We start from the raw sequence: 24,478 nt of genomic DNA on the forward strand, positions 1-24,478 counted from the left end.
TTATTAAACAAAAAGAGTGACAATAAATTAATTAAGCATTCCATCAAAATAAAATGAGAGTAAACAACACTGGAGCCAGATGGCTTTTCCAATGGTTTCTTTCAGTCCGTCAACAACTGGCGATTCCCATGTTACACAAGCAATTACATAAGATGGAAAAAGAGGGAGGTATCTCAAATTGTTCCAAACTATTCCTCTGATATGCTGTTACATTGATTCCCCATAAGGAGGTCATTTACCTCAGGTACATAAGATAGATTTAGTAATAGAAAGTCCAGGAAAATAACACATAAATGAGTCCAAATAGAAAACCAATATGATCATATGAATAGATGCCAAAAAGGCATTTGATAAAATTTGACATCCATTTCTGATTTTAAAAGTCACAAAGATAAATGATCAAACATTTTTTTTCTTACTATGTTTAAAAAGCACCTATTTCAAATTTACCACTAACATCACACATAGGAGAAAGTTACTGGAGGATAAGTCTTGGAGGTGGAAGTAACTCAAAAAGGTCAACTATCAACATTATTTGGCAACATTGCCCAGAGAGCTCTACCCAACATGATATGAAGCCAAACCAAGAGCGATTACAACTGGAAAGGAGGACACAAAAGTAGTATTGACAGATGATGTGATTACTAGACTGGTGAACCAGATACCAAATTTTAATTAAAGAAACTCACAAGAGGTTTCAGCAAATGGGATGGATATAAAACACACACACACACACACACACACACACACACACACAAGGTTTCCCTAAATACCAGCAAAACTCAATTACCAAGCATAATGATAATGAAAGATAGCAGAAAATACCACCAGCTTAATGTTAGCAAGAAACAATTTTAACAAGGCAGCCATGGAAATCATCCACATGGAGGAATCCACATAGTTTTCCCAGGAAATAGTGAAGACTTGGACAGATAGGCTTGCCCTCTTTCAGCGTGGTAAAGCTCACAGTCACATAGCCATTTCACATTAAGTAAGATTTTAAATCGGTTTAAACCAGTTCCACTGGGGATTATTTAGGGAACATCATAAAGTGATTTTAAAGTTCACAGGGAAACAGAAGTGGGTGAAAATAGCTAAGAACAGTTGGAACAAAAAGAATCATTAGGAGGACCAGATATTAAAAATATTTTGTAAAGCTATAATTAAAATCGGTGGTGCAGATACAGTGATCAACAGAGAGGCAGATCTAATGGAAGAGTGAAGGCAAACCAAGAATATAGTGGGATACACACACACACACACAGGCAGCATCACGAGTCAGTGGTGCTGCAAGAAGTATTCAGTAAATGTGGAGAGAATCTGCTAACAATTTGGAGAAATAAAATAATATGTATCCAATTAACATCATTAAAATGGTAATAGTTATGGGAATATGTGACAAAAGCAGGAAGCAACATCATTAAGGGAGGATCAAGACTTAATTTTTCAATTTGGCAAAGAAAAACAGAAGAAACACCCATCCTGAATGTTAATATTTTATGACAGATAATTGATGATTTTACCTTTTAAATTTTTTCTATAACTTCTGTAAGCTTATATTATTTTTGTGATGAACCTAAATTAAACTTTATTTAAAATGAAGTGATAAAATACAGTCATACTTATATTCACGACCTCAGTATTATAATTAGGAACATGAAAGTACTTTGCAAATGACTGTTTAATATATTACAATGAACTGTAGTATATTTTTAATTGGCAAGGGAATTTTTGCACATGGTGTAATCTGTACCTAATATACTTTTATCTTGCTGAGTAATGTTGATTTCTGAATTTTTAATAAATATACTCCTCCCCTACCTAACTTCAGAATTGTTACTTTCCAGGTCCACACTGAAAAGTATCATTTCAATCAAAAATACAGTAAAGTGTAAAGAAGAATTTATAATCATCGCTGACCAATAGCTCTGTTAACTTCTGATAACAGCTCATTTAAACAAGAACTTTAAAACAGCTCACGTAGACTTAAATAATAAAGACTGTTTGGAGCAAACAGTGCCAATCAAGAACAGCTAGGAGGAGCTGAATGCTCTTGGGCCTTGTTACTCAGTGGTCCATGGACCAGCAGCATCGTCATCACCTAGGAGTGTGTTCCAAGTGCAGAATCTCAGGCCCCATGCCAGATCTACTGAATCAGAACCCTCATTTTAAAAGATCTCAGGTTAATGCATTCACACATTAAATTTTGAAAAGCTAAAAAGTGAAATGGAACACTCTGAGGAGCTCAAAATCTTCCTTTTTTAATTTTGTTTTGTTTTATAACAAACATTCTGAAGCGTTTTATGTCTCCCACTGGCGAACTAGGCTGTTTCCCTCACCCCAGGCCTCCCAATACTGCGTTCTTCCTCAGATGTCCCGGGAAGCAACCCCTTTACCCTCCTGCCAAGTTTTCAGTTGAAATGTCATTGTTGTTTTCTGAAGTCACCTTATGTTGTGGAAGGAGCAAAGGAAAAAAAAAATAAAGTTGAACAAGGCTAGCTTTTATAGGGATTCAATCTCCAAACTTCAGATTAAAGCCATAGTGATGCCTTTATAGAGGAAGACGGTACAATGGCTGTTTTTAAAAGAGTAATCTGCAGGGTGCCTTGGATTCTCTACTTGCAACAAAGACATTAAGGAAAGGAAAGCATCTGGTGAAAACCCTCTGAGTGCTTTCTTATAAGACTATCTGAAATCAATTATCCTCAAAAAGCCCTTCTAAACTTTAAAAAGGTAAATGGAATGATTATTAATTAACCATTAAATTAATCATCATAACTGGCATATTAGTGCAAGATAGGGCAAATAAATGCGATAGAAGAATTATAACACCAGCTAAGATTTCTTCTTGTGGGAAAATGTAACCCACTGATGAGGTTATTTGTAGGAGTACAATGGACTGAGATCACCTGTGTGTGGAGGACCATAGATGCCAGGTCTCCATCTAACAACAGAATTGTCTATAAATTCCAGGGCCCCACTATGAGCTTCTGAATGTGGGGATTGGAGATAAGAACTTTGCACGGACTCACTAGACATTCTTATATATGGCACATTTCAGAGACCCACCTGTGGAAAGCCTTGCCCAGAATTTGTGAGGTGAATCAAAGAGACCCTTGGATACAACATAATCATCTAGTTCAGCAGTTCTCAGAGTGTGGTTTGTGAACCCCAGGAGCGCCTAGGAAACTTTCAGTGATTCTACAATATCAGAATAATTTTAATTGTGTATTCTGACTTGATTTGCTTTTTCCACTGTGTCCATATTTGCACTGAATGCAAATCCAATTGTGGGTAAAACTGCTGGTGCCTTAACACGAATCCAGGCAGTGGAACCCTACTGTACTTACTGTATGCTTCACAAAAGTGCCAGTTTTACTTAAGAATGTCCTTCATAAAGCAGTAAAAAGTGTTAATTTCAACCCGAGTACATGTCTTTTTAATATTCATGTGACACAATGGGAAGTGAGCCTAGATCGTATCTCTTGCTTACTGAAGTACCATGGTTTATTAAGGAAAAATGTTTCTGTGATTGTTTGAGTTGCATGCTAAACTAGCCACATTTTTAATGAAGCATCTTTTTTTCTTGAAAGAACGACTGACAAACTATGGTTATTCACACTTGAATATTTAACAAACATTTTTTTCCCAAAATAAATGAAGTTTATCCATCACTTTAAGGGAAAATAATGGGATTTGTTCATAATTGAGCTTTCAGTGCAAATTATAATATGGAATACTCATCTGTCACTGTGAACTGGACAGGTTCCTAATACTTAAAAACTTTAACAATGAGATTTGGTGGTGATATTAGCAAATATAATATTTTGATATTGTAGAATGAAATGTGTCAGTATTTGAAAGTTTTTTTGAAATCTGTGATTTTTTTCAAATGACCAATGCATAATGTTACAAAACAAATGACAAAATATCACGGATAAAATCAAAGATAAAATATCCATTCAAAGAGCAACATAAATTGATACATAACAGATACAAGAATGCAATTATCTTCTATAAGCCAGACATTAAAAATGTTAAATATACGTGCAAAAATGTAAAACAATGCACCTATTCCTCCTAATTTGATTATTTTAGAAAGTATAAATGTATTACTTATACTAATATGTAATGGGTTTACTACTATTTTTTTGAAAATGATAATATGTTTAAAATACAGCTTTAATTTGTAACAGATCACATTTCTCTTAATAGACAAAGCCTCCATGAACAAAAGCTCTTTGGGATCTTCATCATTTCTTAATAATGTAAAAGGGTTTTGAGGCCAAAAAGATTGAGAATCTCTGATATAATCATACATTTTCAAAAATAATAAAAAATAAAAGGGTTATCAGTATCTTCATAGGTCAAAGTTTCTCAGTCTTAGTACTACTGGCATTTTGGCTGGGTCATCTTTGTTGTAGGGGGCTGTCCTATATATTGCAGGATGTTTAGCGGGACCTCTGGCCTCTGCTCACTAACTAGATGCCAATAGCAGCCTCCACTCTCCAGTTGTAATGACCAAAATTATCTCCAGACATTGACTCTGGGGGACGCATTAACTCTGGTTGAGAATCAAGAAGTCACTGCCACTGTCATAGGTAAATGGGAGAAGAATGTTAAAAAGGCAACTCAAAAGAGCTGTCAATAGTGTAAAAATACACGGAAAAAAACTCTGCCTTGCCAGTACGCCAAGAAATGCAAATCAAAATGATAATATGCTCCCATTTAAAACCCATTAAATTATCAAAGTAAATGTAAATTACAATATGCCATTTTAGCGCATTGTGGTGGAACTGGTTGGATTGTATAATCCCAGCAGCGTTGTACACGGATTCATCGAATTGGGGAAATAGTTTGGCAATGGCTTTCAGGACTCATAAACACTTTTATGACCTGTGAGTAGAAAAAGCATAGATTCTAAAATCTGTACCAAATTTGAATTTTGGCTCTGAATCTTATTAGTTGTGTGACTTTCCTTTAAATATTTAAATGCTATTTGGAAAACTCAAGATAATAACAATGTCTCCATAAATGATTATTGTGAGCACTGGATTAGATAATAAGTAAGTGAACTTCTAGTTAAAAGTGGAAGATTTAAGATTTTGCATTAGTCCAGATGTGATATCTAGTTCTCAGGGCCTGGAACTTGATAAATGCTTAATAATGGTTGTGCTGATTTTTAAAGTGACAGTAAATGATGAAAAAACATACAGATCCACAAGGGGAAAAAGAACAGGAGAGGGGTTGTTAGTGGGTGAGAGGTTTCACTAAATTCTGGAAGACTGAAAATGATCAGAAGAGAGGTATATGTTATGGCAGGATAAAGAAAGCCACATGATAAAGAGATGTGAGTAGGAATGGAGCTGATTTGCCCAGTGGATCTCAAGTGAGACGCTGGTTTTGAAGCAGTGGAATATGGAGGGTGTAAAAATGAAATGGGGGACTGAAACCAGGGGTGTTGATCCAAAGTCTACACATGAAACCATCAAACCCTTGAACATGCGCCTGTAGGTGTCTATCCCCTACCCATCAGGCAGGAGACAGGAGGCTTCATCTCTGGAGACTTTGAATGCCTTCACCCCACAACACAGCACTTTCATTCAACTTTTACAACACCTTACTTTTAAACATTGACTACCAAATCTCACCAGTTAGGTGAGAAATGCTCCCATGTAAAAGAGAGCAGTCAGCTCAAATGGGGAAAAGATGACCCCAGAGGAAACAGAGATAATACAGGAGTCAGAGATTGCTTTCTCTCTCTCCCAATCAAAACGTTACCCTCAGAAAAGAAATGGTTGCTTCTATAAACAAGAAGTGATACTATGGGAAAAATAAAATCAGGGAACAGTAAATAAATAGCTTTTAACAGGAAAAATCATGATTGCTGAAATTTCAAACAAATGCTATGAAAGGTTGGTATTTTTCTAGAAAATAGGACAAAATGACCAAAAAAAATAAGAAAATGAAAGGAAAAAAAGAGTATTTAATAGTAAATCTGAAATGGAAGAGCTCTGTTGGAATAAAAATGCATTCATAGTATCATAAAGATATTGCCTGAATAAAGTGGAATAATTGTACATTCTATGATAAATTTAAAAAAAACTGTACAAAATAGGAAGAGTAGTGAGAAGCAGTACAGCATAGCAGTTAAGAGTCATACTTTGGAGCCAGACTGTCATGTTCAAATCCCAGATTAGCAACTTACTAGCAACATGATCTTGGGCAACATGCTTCACCTTTCAGTGCTTCAGTTTCTCATCCTAAAATAGGGCCAATATTTGGTGTTATTTTATAGGGTTCTGATGAGAATTAACTGAGTTAATATAGGTAAAAGATTTAAAATAGTGTCTGGTACATAGTAAGCTTTAAGCTAATTATACAATACTACAATAAAAAATAGTGTACCACTTGGCATCGAAGCGGCTTGCTTTTGTAGAACTGTAACATTAGCTATTGTGTATTTATTTAACTGAAACTAGTGGTATAACTACATTGGGAAGCTGGATGATTTAAGACAGCCAAATTCTCATCCATAATAGTGGGAAGCAAATAGATAATGTCTGTAATCAATAACTTTAAAACAGCACATTATGTAGTGACATTGCCAATTCCCAGAAGAAATGGCAAAGAATGAAAATGCAGTTGCCTCTGGGGCACAGGACTTGGGGCTTGAAAAATGTGAGGCTGGGAATGGTTTGACTATTTGATTTCCCAAATATGTGCACTTGTTATTTTGAGATTTTTTAATTAAAGAATGAGAAAAGGTTAATATATATGAATTGGCTGTCAGTGCCTGGCATGTAAAGAGTAGAGACTCAACATATTTTAGTTCCAATTTATTCATTTCAGTAATTCTACTCCAGGGGATTTTTTTTTCCTGTTTAAAGATACAATACCAGAAGAAAAGCATGAATAAATATATTTATTCCTGGGTTACTTACAAAAACAAATAACTGAAAATAACCCAAATTTTCAACCATATAGGAATGGCTAAGAATTGTACAAAAACCTGATGGAATATTATAAACCAAGAACATAATAAGTTTATTGTTTCAGATGGCTATGCATTCGCTAAAACCTACCACATGCAAATACACACACACACACAGAGTTAAGTCCCTGATATGTTCAGACTAGGAAAGAGAAACCTGAGAAAATCAGGATGTCTGGACAGAGGAGATGGAGATATAATATGTCTTACTTCATCTGGCCCCCGAATTCCCTAATGGGGTATTCACAGCAGTTGGGTGACTATGCAAGGGGAGTTCCTTCCAAAAACCAAGGAGTATCTTTTTGAGCTGTGGGCTTTTATACTTCAAATTCACATCACTATTCAGGAAGAATGCATACTAACAACCTCTGCTGTTACTAGCAATTATTTTAAGTACTTAGGAGCCCCCTCCCTCATTCTACAATCAGACCTCAACATCAGCAAAGTCGTGGCTCACCTGGAAGTCATTCTCAGCAGTGGCTCAGCCACCAGAGCTACAATGCTTAGAAAATCCATTGATCAGCAAAGATATTGATGAAAATGATGTCACAACAGTGAAAAAAGTGGACAACATGATGCATCTGAGTCTCCCTCAGAGCCTACAGACAAGGCCCACAGCTCTCAAAGACAGTATGAGCTGGGCAAGCCAGCATCTTTGGATCTCTATTTTCTCACCTGAGAAATGGGGATCATTTTTTTCTACTTCAGTGTGATGTTGTGAGTATAAGGTGAAAAGGTAAGTCACCAAGTACAGGTTCTGATCCAGACTAGGAGCTCAACAAAGCTCAGCTGGACGTGGCTTTGGCTATCTGTGACCCACTCCTCAGAAGTGTGCTTCTCAAAGTCTACCACGTATCAGAATCTACTAGAAGCCTTGTTAAAACACAGATGGCTGGGCTCCATCCCCAGAGTTCCTGATTCAGGAGGTCAGGGGGTGGGACCTGAGTATTTGCATTTCTAACAATTTCCAGACAATACCATTGGTCTAGAACCAAAATTTGAGAACCACAATCTTACAGCACAAAAATTACTAAGAACTACTGGGATAAATGCTGAGACTTTGGGGAGGGAAGAGAAAGGTGGAAAAATCTTTCTAAGGGCTCCTCATCTGTCCTTGGTCCTGATGCCCACTGGGTGGACCCTGGCTTGTCCAGTTCTCCAGTTCTACCTCCTTCCAAGCTCCCTTCCAACGCTCTCCCACTGAACCAAGACTCCCTTGTCAACTTTCTGAACTGAAAGATTTCAACCCTATCCCATCTGTCTGCAGCCTACATGCTGATGCAAGAGGCTACCTTTTTAGGTTCCAAGAAATTATGCATTCGTGATGCAGGAAATTAACACCTCAAAGCAAACTATAATTAGGAATTCTTCAATTCAGTTTATGCTTTTTCAATTAGGCAGTCTATAATTTTAATCATGGGAGCATTAACATGTTTCTGTAATTTATATACCTGTGGTATAATTAAGCCTGGGAAACACATAGCTCTAAACCTGAATGGAAGTGATTGTTTCCCTTCACACTTGCAGTATTATAGGTCCCCGATGGAGACATGGTGACAGTTTCAAAGAAGCCATTTGTGAGTTGCAGAGGCCAACGAGAGAACGCCTGGCTTTGGAAATGTGAAGTCTGTTGTAGATCACGTGACGCCTTCCGAACATCTGGCTTGTGTGTAGACATCTGCATCCCAAAGCTTCAACTCCTATTGTGACTTTCAAAACATTCCCACCAGTGGAAACTGCTTTGGACAACTATTCTTGGAAACTAATTTCAATTAAGCAGGAACAGGGTGTCTTGGCAGGGGAGACGTTATCTGAGAGCCGTGGGAAGCAGATGGCTTTGAATTGAAGAAACTGAACAATAGGCTGAAACTTAGCCTGGACTGGGACCAAACTCCTTTTTTTCCCATTGGTTCCTCTTCCCACTCTCCCTAATTCTTCTCCTCTCTCATAATTTCAGCTTTGCCTTTCAGCTACAAAGCAGGGCTCGAATTCTATGTGCAAGGTAGTTCTCTTGGGATTCTGAGCAGTTCTGCAAATTCAAGGAATTCAGAGGCACACTGAAAAGTTTTTGTGCTTATTCAGACTGAACCTCTGAACTTTCTGAAGGTTAAAAACCTTCATTTTTTTCCTCTTCTTCCTGCTCTCCCCACAATAGCAAATTCAGATTTGCTGACTGCAATAAAAGGAAAAAGAACATAATCAAAACTGGCCCGGGGGGACAATGCATACAGATTCCAACCCAGCTGAGTGACGCGCCCATATTGCTGCAGCATTTTGGCACTCAATATATTTTGTCTGATCTAAGAAAATATGGAACTTTTTATAGAGTGAAAGTTAGAAATGGATTTGTTTCTCTAGCCTTTTGCAAAAAGAATACAGATTTGTTCAGATACTGATGCTCCGTCTCACCAAACATCCATCTCCTACCTAAGCCTCAATATCTGCACAGAAGTGATATATTTAGATGTCCTATCAGCATGCAACAACACAACATGTATTTCAGATGCCAGTCATTGTCATCATCACAAGAAAATAGGGGTGTGTTTTTAGCCCCCATGTGGACAGGGATAGAGAAATAAGCTAGCAGAAAATCCTAGTTCAGATCTGATAAGCAAAAACTGATTATCTTCACACTGAAACAGACACCAGAAGAGACATAAGAGTTCCAAAAGCTGTAAAACCAACAGGGGCACCTCTACAGTAAAATGCAAAAACAACTGCTTCCCCGTATTGCAAAAATGAACAGATGCCAGCATCACAGAAGAAAGTACGTGGTACAGGCTCTTTTCTCCAAACCCGAGGCGACCTACAGGCTAAACCAGCGGTACAAGTCGTGGTTCAAGACCAGCAGGACACCACAGTCTGGGAGCTTGTCCAAAATGCAGATTCTCGGGCCCAATTTCATTACCCCTAGGGATGGACAGGGAGCTACATATTTACTAGCTCCCCAGGTGGTTCCCATATTTAATAAAGTTTGAAAACTCTGGGGTTAAACCATTTCCCAGGCTTTATCCCCAGCAAGGGTGATGCAATGGAACCTGGGAAGTCTAGTTCAGGAGGTCAGGGTCCCAGCAGCAAGTCAGCCCAGTCAAAGGTCCCACTCTGGCTTTTGGTGACACACAGATTTTATGCTTCTAAGCCTCCATTATATTTCTTATTTCTCACGACAGGATTCCTGGCCGTTACCTATAACCTCAAACGCCTACCTTAATATCCTGTTTGAAACCATCCATGGGCCCTGACTTTGTTTTACCAGCCCTCCTAGAGTCTGCAGCAACGCACTAAAATAGAATTCTCTGTGCCGATGGAAATGCTGTGTGGTAACCACTAGCCACATCTGGCTGTGGAATACTTGACATGTGGATGATGCAGCTAATGAACTGAAGTTTTAATTTTGTTTAATTCTAATTAATTTAAATTTAAATAGCCTGTGACTACAATATCAGAGAGCGTTGGTCTGAAGTCTTGATCTTGACTCCTTGTGCTACGGGGGCTGCTATTCTCCACTCCTGGCCATGAATACTTACTTTATACATTTATCATCTTTATAAATTGCTTGGTGAGCCTACAACAAAGTGGAAATGCACTAAACAGCAAACCCCAAGCAGCAAGATAAAGATGGGTTTCACTGTGAAAGGGGGAAAGAACAAATTTCTTCTACCTAGTGGTGGAGACTCTCACCTTTAAGTTGTTCTATTCCTACTAAAAAGCCGGGCTTTCAGGATCTCCTCTCTCACTGCTGCCGAGAGGAGGCAACTCTGAGCAGCCGCAGGCAGCTGGAGTGAGCATTGTGCAGAAGGCTTTGGGGATGAGAGGAAATCTCCTTGGATTCTAACATGGCACAGATCCACACACTAGCTCAGAAGAACTTCAGTTGATCGGGCAATAGAAACACACTTGATGGAGGCTGACTTGAAAGTCTGACCTTTGGGTGGTTCCAGACAGAGAAACGGAGAGCCATCAGTTATCAGCTGTGCAAGATCTGAGACAAAGCAGAAATGCAAACTGCCACAGGGGCCAGAACAGTGTGAGAAGTGAAGGACAGCAGAAAACAAGTTGGAGAACAAGTGAGACCCAGAAGAAGACATCATGCAGAATCACCCACTGTTGCAATTGTGAAGGGCTTCACCAGCTCCCCAGGGCGGGAGATTCTGCATTACAAGAACTACATCTACTTGGACAGCCAGCCCTTCCATCCAGAGCCTGACCTCTTTGCTCTTTAAACTGTTTGGCTCTACCTTGAATCCATTACCATCCATCTACCATCACTGCCAACAGTCACACCCACCGAGAGCCCTGTTATCCCATAGCAGGGCTCCATTACTGAACCTTTGATCATCTTACTCCCTAAGTATCACTTCTTGTCTTTCCAGCCTCTCCCAGCTTTGTACTCTCTGCACGGATTCTGCAACAGCACTGAGGTTGCTTGGCTCTCAGTATCCCTATTATTTGCACATCTACCTTGATGGGTATTTTTAATCAAGCCTGGACCATATGGTCCATTTTTTCAGCACTTTTGTTGATATCATCATCTTCCTTTTCCCCAGGTCCCGGGTCAAGCTGTGTGTCTTTCTTCTTTTCTACTGTAAGAGCTGCTTGGAGCTCTTAGAGAAAATTAAATCACAAAATGTCAACCATCTCCTCTTCTTTAGATTATTCTTCCTTTGGCTTTCGTGTTTTAACTCTGCCCTGGTTTTTCTGCGTCTTTGGCCAGTTACCTCCTCCTCATCCTGTTGTGGTTCCTTGATAGCGTTCCATAGAGCTCTGCCTTGTTCCTCATCTCACAGTATACACTCTCCCAGGAGAAGGTCATCCACTCCTCCCCTGCGTTCCAGACCACCTGGATGTTAATGATATCCAAATCTGAAACCCCTGCTCTGATGCCTCTCCAGGTTTTGGGAATTTAAATAGTCCCTGTGGTAGGAGGTGAACATAACAGCCATACTCTCCTGTTCCTCTTGCCAGTAACAGTCTCTGTCTCCAGCTCTCCAGATGGCAGACGGTCCAAAATAGAACACTCTTTCGTTCTTCATGTTCCAGCAACTGCTTCTGTTCCATTTAAAATATTCCTCCTGAAACACCTGTTTCTCCTCCTTGGTTTCATCCTAAGGAATATGATCCAGAATCCTTTAACATCAGAACCAGTTCTTGGTAAGCTAGGTTGTCCAGGGGGCTGATAAAAGAAGACCAGCAATGTCATTAGGATGAGCTGAAGTGAATGCAAACCCACCTAAATGATCTGGGTTTCACCCTTCTTCCTTTTTTTTTTTTTAACCTGGATGACCTTTCTGATTGCAGCTCTGTGCCGCGCCCAGCGTCCCCTTGGTGGTTTCGCTGGTAGTAGTTCACAAGCCTCTTTAATCATAGTCACGTGCCCCATTAGTCACCATACTTGGAGGGTGGGACAGCCCTCTCCGGAACAGCCCTGCAGTTGTGTTTATCCTGCTCTTCCTTATTTCTGGTCGCTTCTTCTTGTCTGTGGCTCCTCCTCTTTCCCAGTCTGGTGTGATGAAACCCCAGCAGGCTGTGAGACTTGGAAACAGGTGTTATTACTTGCAGGGCTAAATCTCGCAGTTTACGTGGACAGCCTCTTTCCCTTCCCCGACGCCAGAGAGGGACACAGTCCTCCTCATCTTCAGGCCCTGGCAAAGGCGGCCCAGAGAGCTCGGGCACTAAGTGAAATGAATGACGTTTTACAGAAAGAGCATCTAAATGTAATTACAGTTTCCCAGCCCTACCAACGTGGACAGGGACTCATAAGCTCCTTAGACTACCCATGTTAATAAATCCACTGAATTTTCATTTCCCCTCCCTAATTGGACACCATCCTATGCTGATATCTGAGAGTCAGAAGGTAACGATGCCAATTTTGCTCACTGCAGCTCCACGGACCAGCAAAACCCTACTGTGTTTGTTTCATGTGCTCCCACTCTGGGCTTCACAGTTATTAAAGGAATCCTAGAGGAAATTTGGCAATTGTTTCCTTCACTTTACTATAAAATTTCTTCTTTCTTTAAAAGTACATTGGATCTCCAGGGTATTTCAGAATCTATGGTCTTAACTAGCTATACCTGTCAAATGCAGAGGGATCACAGATCCGCACCTAGGAGTGAAGAGAACTTGCAACGAACTTAGGAGCCGTTGGCCATGTGACATTGCCCTCTGCGCAGCATCCTCTGTGCATTCTGCCTCAAGCAGCCCCTCAAAGCAAGCCACAAGTCCTAACTGACCTTGGAGGAGGTCCCCCAGAGGTCTCCAAGGCTTGCCTGGACCATTTATCAGGTCCCAACCTGTGTTTGCCCACTTGGCTCCTAACTCCCCCATTCAGTTCCCAGACCACATTCACCCACATCGGCCTCTCCTGGATAAAGCATCCTTGTGGACTTTTCCCTCCCTCAGTGTTCCTTGGCTCAGAGAATGACACCATAGTCCATGCCACTAACAATCCAGAAACCTGGCAGTCACCCTGGACAATGTCTTTTCCTTCACACCTACCACCTGCCCCATAGAGAAGCCATCACCAACGCTCACACTTTTACCATCTCAACCCCTCTGTCTCCATCACCTTCATCTCTCATTTGGACAACTATAACTGGTCCCCACGGGTCACTCTGAACCATTCTTGTCCCCCCTGATCTGTTCTCCACATCGATGCCAGAAAGACCTTTTTAAAAAGTAAGATGGATCATACCATTCATTTGCTTAAAATCCTTTTTTTTTTTGATGCCTCATTGCTCTTAGTATAAACGTCCTTGCCTCAGTGATAACAAAGCCCCAGGTTACCTGGTCTTTTCACATCCAATCTCATCACGTGCCATCCTTTTTTGCATTTCCTCCCCACTGCTGTCCTGCTAGCCTCCTTTCAATTTCTCTAACACCACGTCTTGACTCCCCCAGTCTGGGCCTGATCCCTCTCTTACAGGGAAAAGACACAGAAGGAAGAGAAACCAATAAAGTGTGCACTGTCATGCTGGCTCCCATTGTGGGAAACCAGGGCTCAGTCCTAGGGGGATGTGTGAGGGACTGCGTAACGTGTGCCTTAGAATGGTCCTTTCAAAGGACAAGAGTCAGCATGCTGATGCCTGGACTCACACCTTGCACTGGTTGAGGGTTGCCCTTGCAGCACAAAATCCTTTGCATCCCTGGGTTGCACCTGCCTGTTCAGACTAAATAAGATCCATGGGGCTTTGGAGAAAGAATTAGGGCAGAAAAGCAGAAGAAAGGGCTGAGTGCTGGTGCTGGAGGTGAGACCCTGTAACTATGCATGGAACTGCCCAGCTCAGCTACAGCTGAAATCAGAGGTGAGATGGCAGGTGACACGGACCCCCTAAGAACCAGCTACAGCTGCTAATGGTCTGTCGTTAGTGTCTGTGGCACTGTTAGCACAGACCTACATCTGCCCCTGGGCTGTCAGCAGCATGTAGGCCTGTTTCGCTCATGTCTGGCTCTCCAGAGCTCAGCACAGTGTCTTGCACGTGGCTGTTTGCTGAAATTCAAATCAAGTATTTACTGACTCAATTAGCTCATGAATTGATAAATAAATGAATGAATGAACAGCTAAACCTGATTCATCTTCTAGGATCTGGTCTCTTCTGTCCTGCTTGGCTTTGACTCTGTGTACCCACTCTGGTCTTTATAAGGTCTCAGTGAAGGGAGCTCATGGGAGTCCCCACGCCCCTTCCCAAGTGGGCTTTGCTTTCACAACACCAAGTGGCTTCTCCTCCAAGTTGAGGGCACTGTTTTTAGCCCTTGTTTTGCTGGCCCTTCAGCAGCTGACACTCCCCTAGCCCTTGATTTGGTGTTTCTGAAAGGTGCTCAAATCTGAGGATCTATTTTTAAGGTAAAATCATCTTGAGGATTTTTGGACACCCCTGAGGCGTCTGCACGTTCCCTGACACGTCACGTACGCCAGCACTTTGCATGCAGTGAGTCTTACACGGTGTTAGAGAACACCCAGCGAACAGGCAGCCACCTCTGTCTCAACAGCCTGGCCACCCCAAGGGACAAAATGAACAACTAACAATGGCACTTTACACATTTTAGCTTATTTGACCTCAAAAACAACCTGTGATGTGGTATCCCATTTTACTAACAAGCAGCTGGAGATTCAGAAAAATTAGGTAATTGACCCTAAGCCACCAAATAATTCAATTGCATAGGTTGGATCTGATTCCAGGAGCCCCTGCCTTTCCAGTTTATCCAACTTGGAAGTCAACTGTGGCAGGAAGAGCATGAGAGACCGCAGCTCTGAGCCTGTGGGACTCAGTCCCTGCCCTCCAGGGGGTCCTAGGCTGGCAGAGACTGAAAACACAAGTCCCTGACAGAGGAGGGGACAGGACAGAGTGAGAGCCCGAGGAGCTGCTGATGTATCTGCTGCAGGATGAGAGACGGTCCCGGATACGGCAGATTCGACCTGGATGCTGGGGAAGTGGAGAATGCCATGCTCAGCAGAGGGAACAGCACAGGCAAGGGCTTGACTGCTTAGAGAAGAACAAGAAGTTGGGCATCTTCCTGCCAGATATCCCCCACACCCTTCAGGACAAAGTCCAGACCCAGAGTGAGGAGCATCTTTACCCAGTTCCTGCCTACCTCCTTGCCTCCCTCCTCATCTCGGAACCTGCTGTGGTTCCCTGAACACACCTGGGCAACTGCAACTCCTGCAGATGTTGCTTCCTCCAGGGCCACACTCTTCCCCTCTTCACTCAGCAAAAGCCCCCTCACCTAGCAGGTCTCAGGCAAGACTGTCTCCAGGAAGCCTGCTTGTACCTGGGCCCCCCAGGCTCGTGATGGATGCTTCTGCGCTGAACTCACATAGAAACCTCTGACCGAGGACACAGGCTCTTCCACATTTGTTCTCTTCCTGTGTGTCTTACCTATAGACCTGCACCATCCAAAATGGTAGCCACTAGCATATGTGGCTCTTTATATTTAAATTAATTATAATAAGATTTAAAAAAATGATTCTTCTGTCTAACTAGTCCTATTTCAAGTGCTTAATGGCCACATGTGGTTAGTGGTGACTCTCTCAGACACTTCCATCACTGCAGGCAGTTCTGCTGGACTGTGCTCTCACAGACAAGGACGCAGCAGGGCCTGTGAAGTGAATCTCTGCTGTCCCAGGAGCCTGCATCTCCAGCAGATTTGCTGAATTCCTTACTTACTTAAGCTAATTTTTTTCGAGCGTCTACTAAAGCCAGATCTCGTCCCAGGGAAAGGGGACCCATGAGTATCAAGCGCCCAGATTTCCTGGAGCTCATGGTCAAATGGAGGGGCAGGCAAGAAATATACCCAAAGAAAACATACAAACAAATGTATAATGTAATTAAAAGCTCGGGAAAGAATGATGAAGGAAGCACACGGGGCATGGTTGAGTCAAAGCTGCTAAGAGGGCAGAGTGGAAGGAAATGAAACCAGAAAGTTAGGGTCAGATGCAGACGGGCTCTGAAATCTATGCGAAGAATCTTGAACTTACTGCGGTAGAAAGCCAGTGACCCATTTAAGAATTTTAAGCAGTAAAGTTAACTTGATCCAGTGTGTGCTTCCAAAAGACCGCTCCAGCAGCTTGGTGGGGGATGGACTGAAGAAGGAGGAACTTCTGAGGGGCAAACCAGAAAGCCGCCCTGGCAGGTCAGAGAGCAGGGTGGAGAGTGGCACAGGGGGAGGAAAGAGCTCATCCCAAAGCTGAGCGGACTATCCCAGGGACGGACGGGCTGGGAAGGAGAGGGGAGGGGAGGACACCTCCAAGGAAGCCACCTGGGGACCCAGAGGGGGGCTTGCTACAGGATCTGGGGCTCTGCCCCCAGCCTCCCTTCAGGGACTGCATCCTGGGTGATTAATTCACGGCCAAGGTACTTTCTTATGAAGGTTACTACAGATACATCAGCCTGACAGGTGGGGCGTTGGGGGAAGAAGGCTTGGCGTGTTCGAGTTGGAGCTGAATATTAGATTCTAGTCACTATTTGATTGATCTTTTAAGCAATTCTGGGATTCTGTCACTTAAAAACCAATAAATCTTTGAAGGCCTAGGGAAAGCAACACAAAAGCAATAAATCTCCATTGTGGAGCATTAGAAAAATAGGTCGAGCTGCCAAGGTGGTTTGGCTGGAGGGATGGAGGGATGAGGGCGCGGGAGTCCTGCGCCGCAATCCTTCTTCCTCTCCTCCTCCCTCCCTGCATGCTCAGGTCCACCAGGCAGAGCCAGAGCCGTGGGGCTTCAAAGGGGCAGCAAGTAGCCGAGCAGGGGCTGGAGGGGGCTCAACCAGGGCCAAAGCATTATCGGCAGAAGAAGAACAGCCAATCTGGGCGTGGCCTTGGGGCTGAGGCTTAGGTGTGAGTCCGTTTAAGAACAGGAAGACTCTCCACTGAGAGAGAGAGAGACGCACTGGGGTTGACAAATTATAGGCTGGGCCCACACAACCCAGAAGTGTCTGGTCTACCCCCTCACTCCCTAGCTGATGGAGGTTCACACCACGGCACTCCCACCAAAAGGTCACCCAGACATCACTTGACATCCCAGGCACAGAGAAGTCGGAACTTCCTGGGGGAGCCATGAACTCAGAGGCAGAAAGCTAGGTCCATGCACTGGCTCTGTGTGTAATGAGCTCTGTGACCTCGGGCCAATCACGTCACGTCTTAGACTTCAGCTTCTCCTCCTGGAAGTGGAGATGGTGTTTCCCGCCTTGCTTACTCACTGGGTATGATGCTACAGTGAAAAGCAAGAAACTATCAACTGTACAACACGATTCCCGGCACCGTTGACCCAGTGCACCCGGTGAGTTCTCTGAGTCCTGCCGTCACAGGGTGACTCTGCTGTTTTCTCAAGGCTCCCGCTCCCCTGACCTACAGGATTCCACGTCGGTCCTCTTGCCTGGGCTGTGCTCATCTCTCCAGCCTGTCTACTCCTTCTCTCCGTCAGTACAGTTGCTGATCCTACTGGCTTCGTATTATCTTGTTTTGCCAGTTTCATTATTTTGTTTCTTAACTGCTTAATGCCTCACCTCCCTGCCCTATTCACATGCACACTTACTGGCTGATAAGCCTCAAGAAAACAGGCGTGCATGTCTATCTTGTTTCCTGCTATATCCTCACTGCTTCACTCAGCCCCTGGCACATAGCAAGCGCTCATTAAAAATGACTTAAATGGTCAACTGCCTCCCCTAGGGGCCGTCTAGTGCCCAGAGTTCAAGGTGGAAAAGGGTTAAGGTAACTGAAATCTACTGTGATCCTACCCTGTTGTCATCACACTTGTCCTGATAGTCTTGCTGGGCAGCACTGATTAGCCTCTTCCCTTCTTGGCAAATGTCCAAGCCAACAGTCTGAAAATAATTCCAGAAACTGACTATATACACACTCTTCGTGATCCAGAGCTTTGAGAAGAAAAGCAGCCAGGCTTTTCCAGACACCAGGCACTGCCCCTTCAAGTGGTGACACTTTCTTTTAAATTTTTTTTTTCTGATGGAAATGTCAGCAAAATACATCACGTATGACTTTCTCCTAGGGAGGTGGTGTGGTTAGAGTGAAGTGAGTGTTGGCTTAGGGTCAGCTGAACTGGGTTTAAATTCTGCCTGCACCACTTGCTCGTGTCATGGCTTGGGTCAATTCACTTAGCTTCTGTGCATCTCAGTTTCCATATCTGCACAATGGGAGAGTCTTATCTGCAACACTGTGAGGATGCAGATAGTTTTGTAGAGCGACAGGCACACAGCAGGTACAGGCTCATTAAATGCAAGCTAGCAGGCTCTTTTCACTTGAAGACATGGACCTAATGATACATTTTTTGGGTGAACCAGGAAAAACAAATGAATGCCCGTGGCCGTGAGGGGCTGAAGCATGTGGACTACCTCATTTCTTGAGTACTGGTGTCAGTTTTGTAGAGCTGTACTGTTTTTCACGCCCTGCCAGCTGTCATTTCTTACTGCTACAGGGGCATTTCCATTCCCATCTCCTAATTTACTATGGTCTTAGGATGTATGAGCTTCTTAAACAGGTGGGCAAACACTGGTTTGGGCTGCTCAGAAGACCGCTTGGTCTCTGCTCTCTGGTCTCTGGAGTCAGTCAGTCCTGGGTATGAGTCCTGGCTTCATCACTTACTGAATTTGTGCCCTTGAACTTAATTTTTTTTATTGAAGTACAGTCAATAACAATGTGTCTATCTCTGGTGTACAGCACAATATCCCAGTCATGCATATACATACATTTATTCACTTTCATATTTGTGACCTTGAACTTTAGTTTCCCCATTTCGAACAGGGATCTTGGATGATAGTAGCTGCCCAATTAAACATGGTGATGATGCCTCGCATTTGGGTTCAGCTGACTTTGATGAGTTTTCAGGGGTTCACAGACCTGATTCATCCTGAGGAGGGGTCCCTGATCATCTGTGTGAGAATTAACTTTATTCCTGGCACTGGATAGGACCCAGATTACTTACAGTACAATTCAGAAAAAAAGCTTTTCTAAAGCTTTGTGCTGAAAAGAAGTTAGGGGCTCTTAAGGAAAAAGCAAAGCCCTTCTTTCCCCACCATGAAATCAGAGTCTTGAATGGCTTTGGAAATTTGAACAGGAAGGATCGGGCAACACTGTGACCCTGGCATGGAGCAGATTTTCAAAATCTGTTTTTAATAGAGCTGCCCAGGTTCCACAGAGAAGAAGCAGAGCTGATGAAGGCACTAACTCCCTGATGGCCAGCCTTGCTCTGCCTCATGTCTACACCTTCCTCCCCTTTGGGGAAATAGCTCCTGTATATGCATTCCAGAAGGGAACCTGAGGTTCAGAGAGATTTAGTATCTTGCCCAAGGTCACAAGGCAGCTTCAGAGTAGGATCTGAACCACATTCACTGCCACTGAACTCACATCCTTTCTACTGTGTCACACAGTGGCCAGGAGACTGGGGGGAACCAGACTGAAGCCACATTCACCAGGAAGCCATACAGCAGGATGCTGCTGATCGGGTCCCTTTTCTGACAGCTCTTCAGGCCTGAGAAGTGACACCTGGATCTATGACCTAAAGGTCATGGGCTTTAGGGCAGAGCTGGCCTAGGATCCTGGGTCAGCTGCTAATTTGGGCAGTGTTCATTAGGCTTCTCTTTCGTGGGCCAGATTTTGCCACCTGGGAAGCTTCCTAAAACACTGACACACGCCCGGTGCTGCTGTTTGAAGGAGGTAAGAGCTGTGAAGGGGAGGAAGACATCGGTGGCCAAGACAGAACATGTGTTCAGGCACCTGGAAGACCTGCATTCAGACTCAGCTTTCCTCCTGTCTGTGTGCCCTCGAGCACTTCTAAGCCTCAGTCTGTTCATCTGAAAGTGAGGATAATAATGTCTCACTGCATAAAGAGAAGTCAATGACAATGTTGCGTAAGAGTAACAGGAAGAAACACAGTAACTCAATGACTCTATTTGATGTAAGAGCCACCATCACCACAGGTAGGACAGTCCTGGAACAACCTATGTGTAGAATATATGGCAAAAGTTCTTGGTTCAGGTGCCCACACACACTACACACACCTGTCTGAAGGCCTGAAGACCCACCTGACTTAGGATAGAACATTGTTCAGAATCTACAGAATAGATGGGAAAAGCCAAATTGCTAGCAGGTGATTCCATCTGCTCCACTGCCTATAATTTCTGGGTAGAGTCAGACCCACTTTGGAAAATAGGTGACGAGACCATCTTGATAGCCTCCTCCTTCCTGGTTGGTCTCCCAGTTTCTAGGATCATAAAAGAGACACTACATGTGGCTATTCAGGGGCTCCCTGTGGCCCCTCAGGCAAGGCTGAGCCTCTCAAACGTGACTGTCACTCTCAACCCACCACTCCTGCCTTGACCTTTATGCAAAAGCAAATGTAACCACTCCTGGTTGCTCCTCAAGACAGCCAGCTGCCTCTTTCCTCCATGCCTTTGCCCGGGCCAGGCCCTCTTACCACTCTGGTGAAATCTCATATATGTTATAACATATAAGAGATACAGCTCAAGGTCACCTCCTCTGCGAACTCTCTCCTTGGAGCTCTCATACTGGCCTACGCACATCTCTGTAAGCATGCACCGTATTGGGACTATGTTTTCAATTCTCTGTCCTCCCAGCTAGAACTGGACTTTAAATTTAGAGTGTGAGTTATTCCCAGCTAGTTCACTAGTGTGTTCCAGACACTTAAACGGAGCCTGACTCCGTGCTCAATAAATGTTTGTTGAGGGAATGAATAAATAAATCATTTTCATCCCCTGTGCCCTGCTCCATTCCTGACACGGAAGATACTCCATGCGTGTTTGTTGAACTGAACTGAGCCAGTTTGAAAACTGTTCCACCCACCACTCTGCTTGGTTTCCAGGGCCTATAGTTGCTTGAGCTCTGAGCAAAAGCCAGCTGTCAACATAGGAGCTACTGCCCTCGTGCAAAGTGTAGCCTGTTTAAAAGAGATGCCCGCCTTCCTGATCTCCAAGAGCCCGTGGACTTGCACGGGGTTAGGTGAGCCACTGAGAAGCATTCCCTGCCTGGGCCATAAATACACTCCTGGACTCCAGCAGTCTCTTATGAAAATCAGCAGTATGACTAACTTCAGGTCTCCTGTGGGACACCAAGGCCATAAACTGGACCATAAACTGAGGTCATAACCCCTTCATAATCTCTAGCAGGCTGTTTTCAGAACTCAGTGAATCTGTCCACCTGTCTGTTAATGGCAGTCAGGCATGGAGAGGTGATCTTGCCAGGATACTGGGTTTCTGTCCCCCAACTCCACTAAGTAAATTTATTATAGGTGTGTTTCAGAAAGGTCTCTCTCAGCCCTCTTCAGGTCCCCATCACCATGTTCCCTCCCCAACCAGTCCCGGGGTCCCATGGTAGGGAGGGAGGGCTCTTGGCTCAGTGGCCCCTCTGAACTGGTCTTGGGGCTGCTGATCCTTTTCCTCCAGAAGTCTTGCCCACAGACCTTGCCAGTGACGTGACTCAGTGGGAGACACGCATGTGCAGAGAAGGAAAACAGCAAAGTCCGGGTTGAGACCCTCCTCACCTGACGGGGGCTCCCCGAGACTGGGCAGGTTTCAGCATCACCGTGATGGTCGTGTCTGTCTCATTCAGCGGGGTGTCTGTGTCATATTCAGGCATTGAAGGCGCTGGACAGAGAACAGAGAGAGGAGGGAGCTTAGCACAGGTCCCAGACCCCGCTCACCCCCTCCCCTAGACGCTACCTGTAAAGACACCTAGATGCCTAGAAGAGACATGACTGAGAAAGGGGTGGATGAGAGTCACATGTTATCCCAGACTTTCCACAAAACAGGACCTGACTTCCAACCTGTCTGTAGGTTCCAACCTCCCTTCAAGGTACAGAAGAGTCTGGGCAAGGGTAGCAATGATGTAGCCAGTAACGCTCATGAGTCGAAAAGTTCCATATCAAATACACAGATACATGCAGGAAATACAAGTCCTTAAAGAGGCGAATGCAGAGTCAATCTTAAACACATTAAAAATGGAAATTACAGCAGTGATGAACTAGTTCCTCGTATCTTTTTTTTTTCCATGAGACCCTCCCTTCTGATAGGAGTGCGACTAAATCCGATCCCTTAGGAAGGTAATTTAGCCATTTGTATTAAGAACTGTTAAACCCACATCCCTTTTAATTCAGTATTTCAATTCCTGGAATTTAAGTCGACAAATTAAACTTTATTCTGTAACATGTTTATTGAAGCGTTATTTTATAAAAACACAGAAGCACCAAATATATCCAACCACTGGGGAATGTTTAATTAAATTATGTCCATCCACTTGACAGAGCATTATAATGAAAGCAACGTGGCAAAACATGGAAGATGCTTATGGTTTAAGGATACAGGGAAACAGTAAGCTGCAAAAATCACCATGGGTCTGTATCTATGCAAAACATGTATGGATGCAGACCAGAATGGCAAGGGTATTTTGAAAAAATGTACATTATGAAATTCTGCTTTGATGCTGTCGGTGGTGGGGGAGGGGGCCCTACTGCTGATGGCAGGTGACATCTTGGACCGCGATGGCCCTGTAACAGCCATTCACTCATTTGTTCTTCATTCATCAGACATTTCATGAGAACCTGCGCTGTGTCCTGCACTGCCAAAAGGAATACTCCTGAAAATAAATCACATTTTTACAAACTGATTTGTATGGGGAAATGTACTATTTAATGCCACTGTGTGGTAGGCAAATTATCTGGCGAATCACTCGGCATTCCCTCTGGTCTAGTCTAATTGACATATTTTTTTGTACTTTAGGAAGTTCATGGATGAGGTTTTCTTCATGAGACAACAGGGACCCACTAGGGACCTCAGCATCTTCCTTGCTCCAAAACCACACGGTGACAGTTGACTCTGCCCTCTTTCACTCCCACAAACATCAGGAATGAAAAAACCCACCAACACCACCAACTTTCTCCCTTTCCCCTTTCTGAGACAGATACCTGAAATTTTGGTGGCGATTCTGGTGGTGACAGGGGGCCCAAAGCCCTTGGCTGTGCTGGCCTTGATGGTGAAGGAGTAGGTGGTCCCGGGGTACAGACCCACGAAGAGGTGGTGGGTTTCATTCCGCAGCTTGAACACTTTCCCCCTCTGGCTGGAGAGGTCGGCACTCGGGTCCAGTGAGCCAACGGCCTTGTAGTTGATCTACAAGAAGCCAGCAAACAAACACATCAGTGCCTCACCCAGGAAGCAGGCGGGGAGCTCATCTGGAGGAAGATCAGGGAAGGAAAGGAGAAGGTATGTGAGCTCGGTCAGCAAGCTCGGCTGTTACCGCTCGCCTTACAGATGGTCCCAGCCTCCAAACTCTCCACAGCTGATGCTCAGGAGCACTGCAGCCCAACAAAAATATAATTTAAGCCACACACACAAATTTCAATTTCCTAGTAGTCACATTAAAAGGACAAAAAAGTAAGAACATAAAGTAAAATTAATTTTAATAGTATCTTTTGTTGAGCCCATATATGCAAAATATTATCATTTCAACCTGCAATCAACATAAAAAATGTAATGAGATATTTTATACTCTATTATTCATATTAGGTCTTAGAAATCGAGTATGTATTTTACCCTTATGGTGCATCACCATTCGGACTAGCCGCATTTCAATAGCACATTAACCCTGTGTGGCTAGTGGCCACTGCACTGATCATGAGGCTGCAGGGCAGTGTCCAAGTATAGCATCCTGATAAGAATTATCTCGAAGGCTGGTTACAAATGCAGCCCACGTGTCCCCCACTCCACACGGTGCTGGTCTGGTGCTTTCTTGTACGTTATCTTGCCTTTCCCCAAACCTTGAGGACATCAGAATATTTATTCTCTTACCCCCACAAAAAACACCAAAAAGAATATTTATTCTCATTTTAATAATGGAGAAACTGGGGCTCAACAATTTGCATTAAATCAGTGCTTTTCAAAATATGTATGGTGAGAACCAGTTTTCCATTTCTCAGTCCGCTGCAGACCCACAACGTTCCAAAGACCACATCGCCCGTGACCCCTCATG

The 24,478-nt window shown here is 43.5% G+C and overlaps 1 protein-coding gene across 19 annotated transcripts in view; it reads right to left on the bottom strand.

The window, feature by feature from the left end:
* The window catches only part of PTPRT (protein tyrosine phosphatase receptor type T), a 1,148,549-nt gene that overhangs the window by 224,635 nt on the left and 899,436 nt on the right, over positions 1-24,478 (bottom strand). For all 19 annotated transcript variants that reach the window (XR_012061742.1, XM_072944247.1, XM_072944255.1 and 16 more), the window contains 2 exons: positions 23,418-23,619; positions 21,999-22,101 (listed from right to left, as the gene is read on the bottom strand). Coding sequence is in view for 18 of the 19 variants with exons in the window: in XM_072944247.1 (XP_072800348.1) it covers positions 21,999-22,101; positions 23,418-23,619 (305 nt within the window). In the remaining variant the exon portion in view is untranslated. The remainder of the gene's footprint in view (positions 1-21,998; positions 22,102-23,417; positions 23,620-24,478) is intronic.

This window comes from Vicugna pacos, chromosome 19, assembly GCF_048564905.1.
Source record: "Vicugna pacos chromosome 19, VicPac4, whole genome shotgun sequence".
Taxonomy (NCBI): domain Eukaryota; kingdom Metazoa; phylum Chordata; class Mammalia; order Artiodactyla; family Camelidae; genus Vicugna; species Vicugna pacos.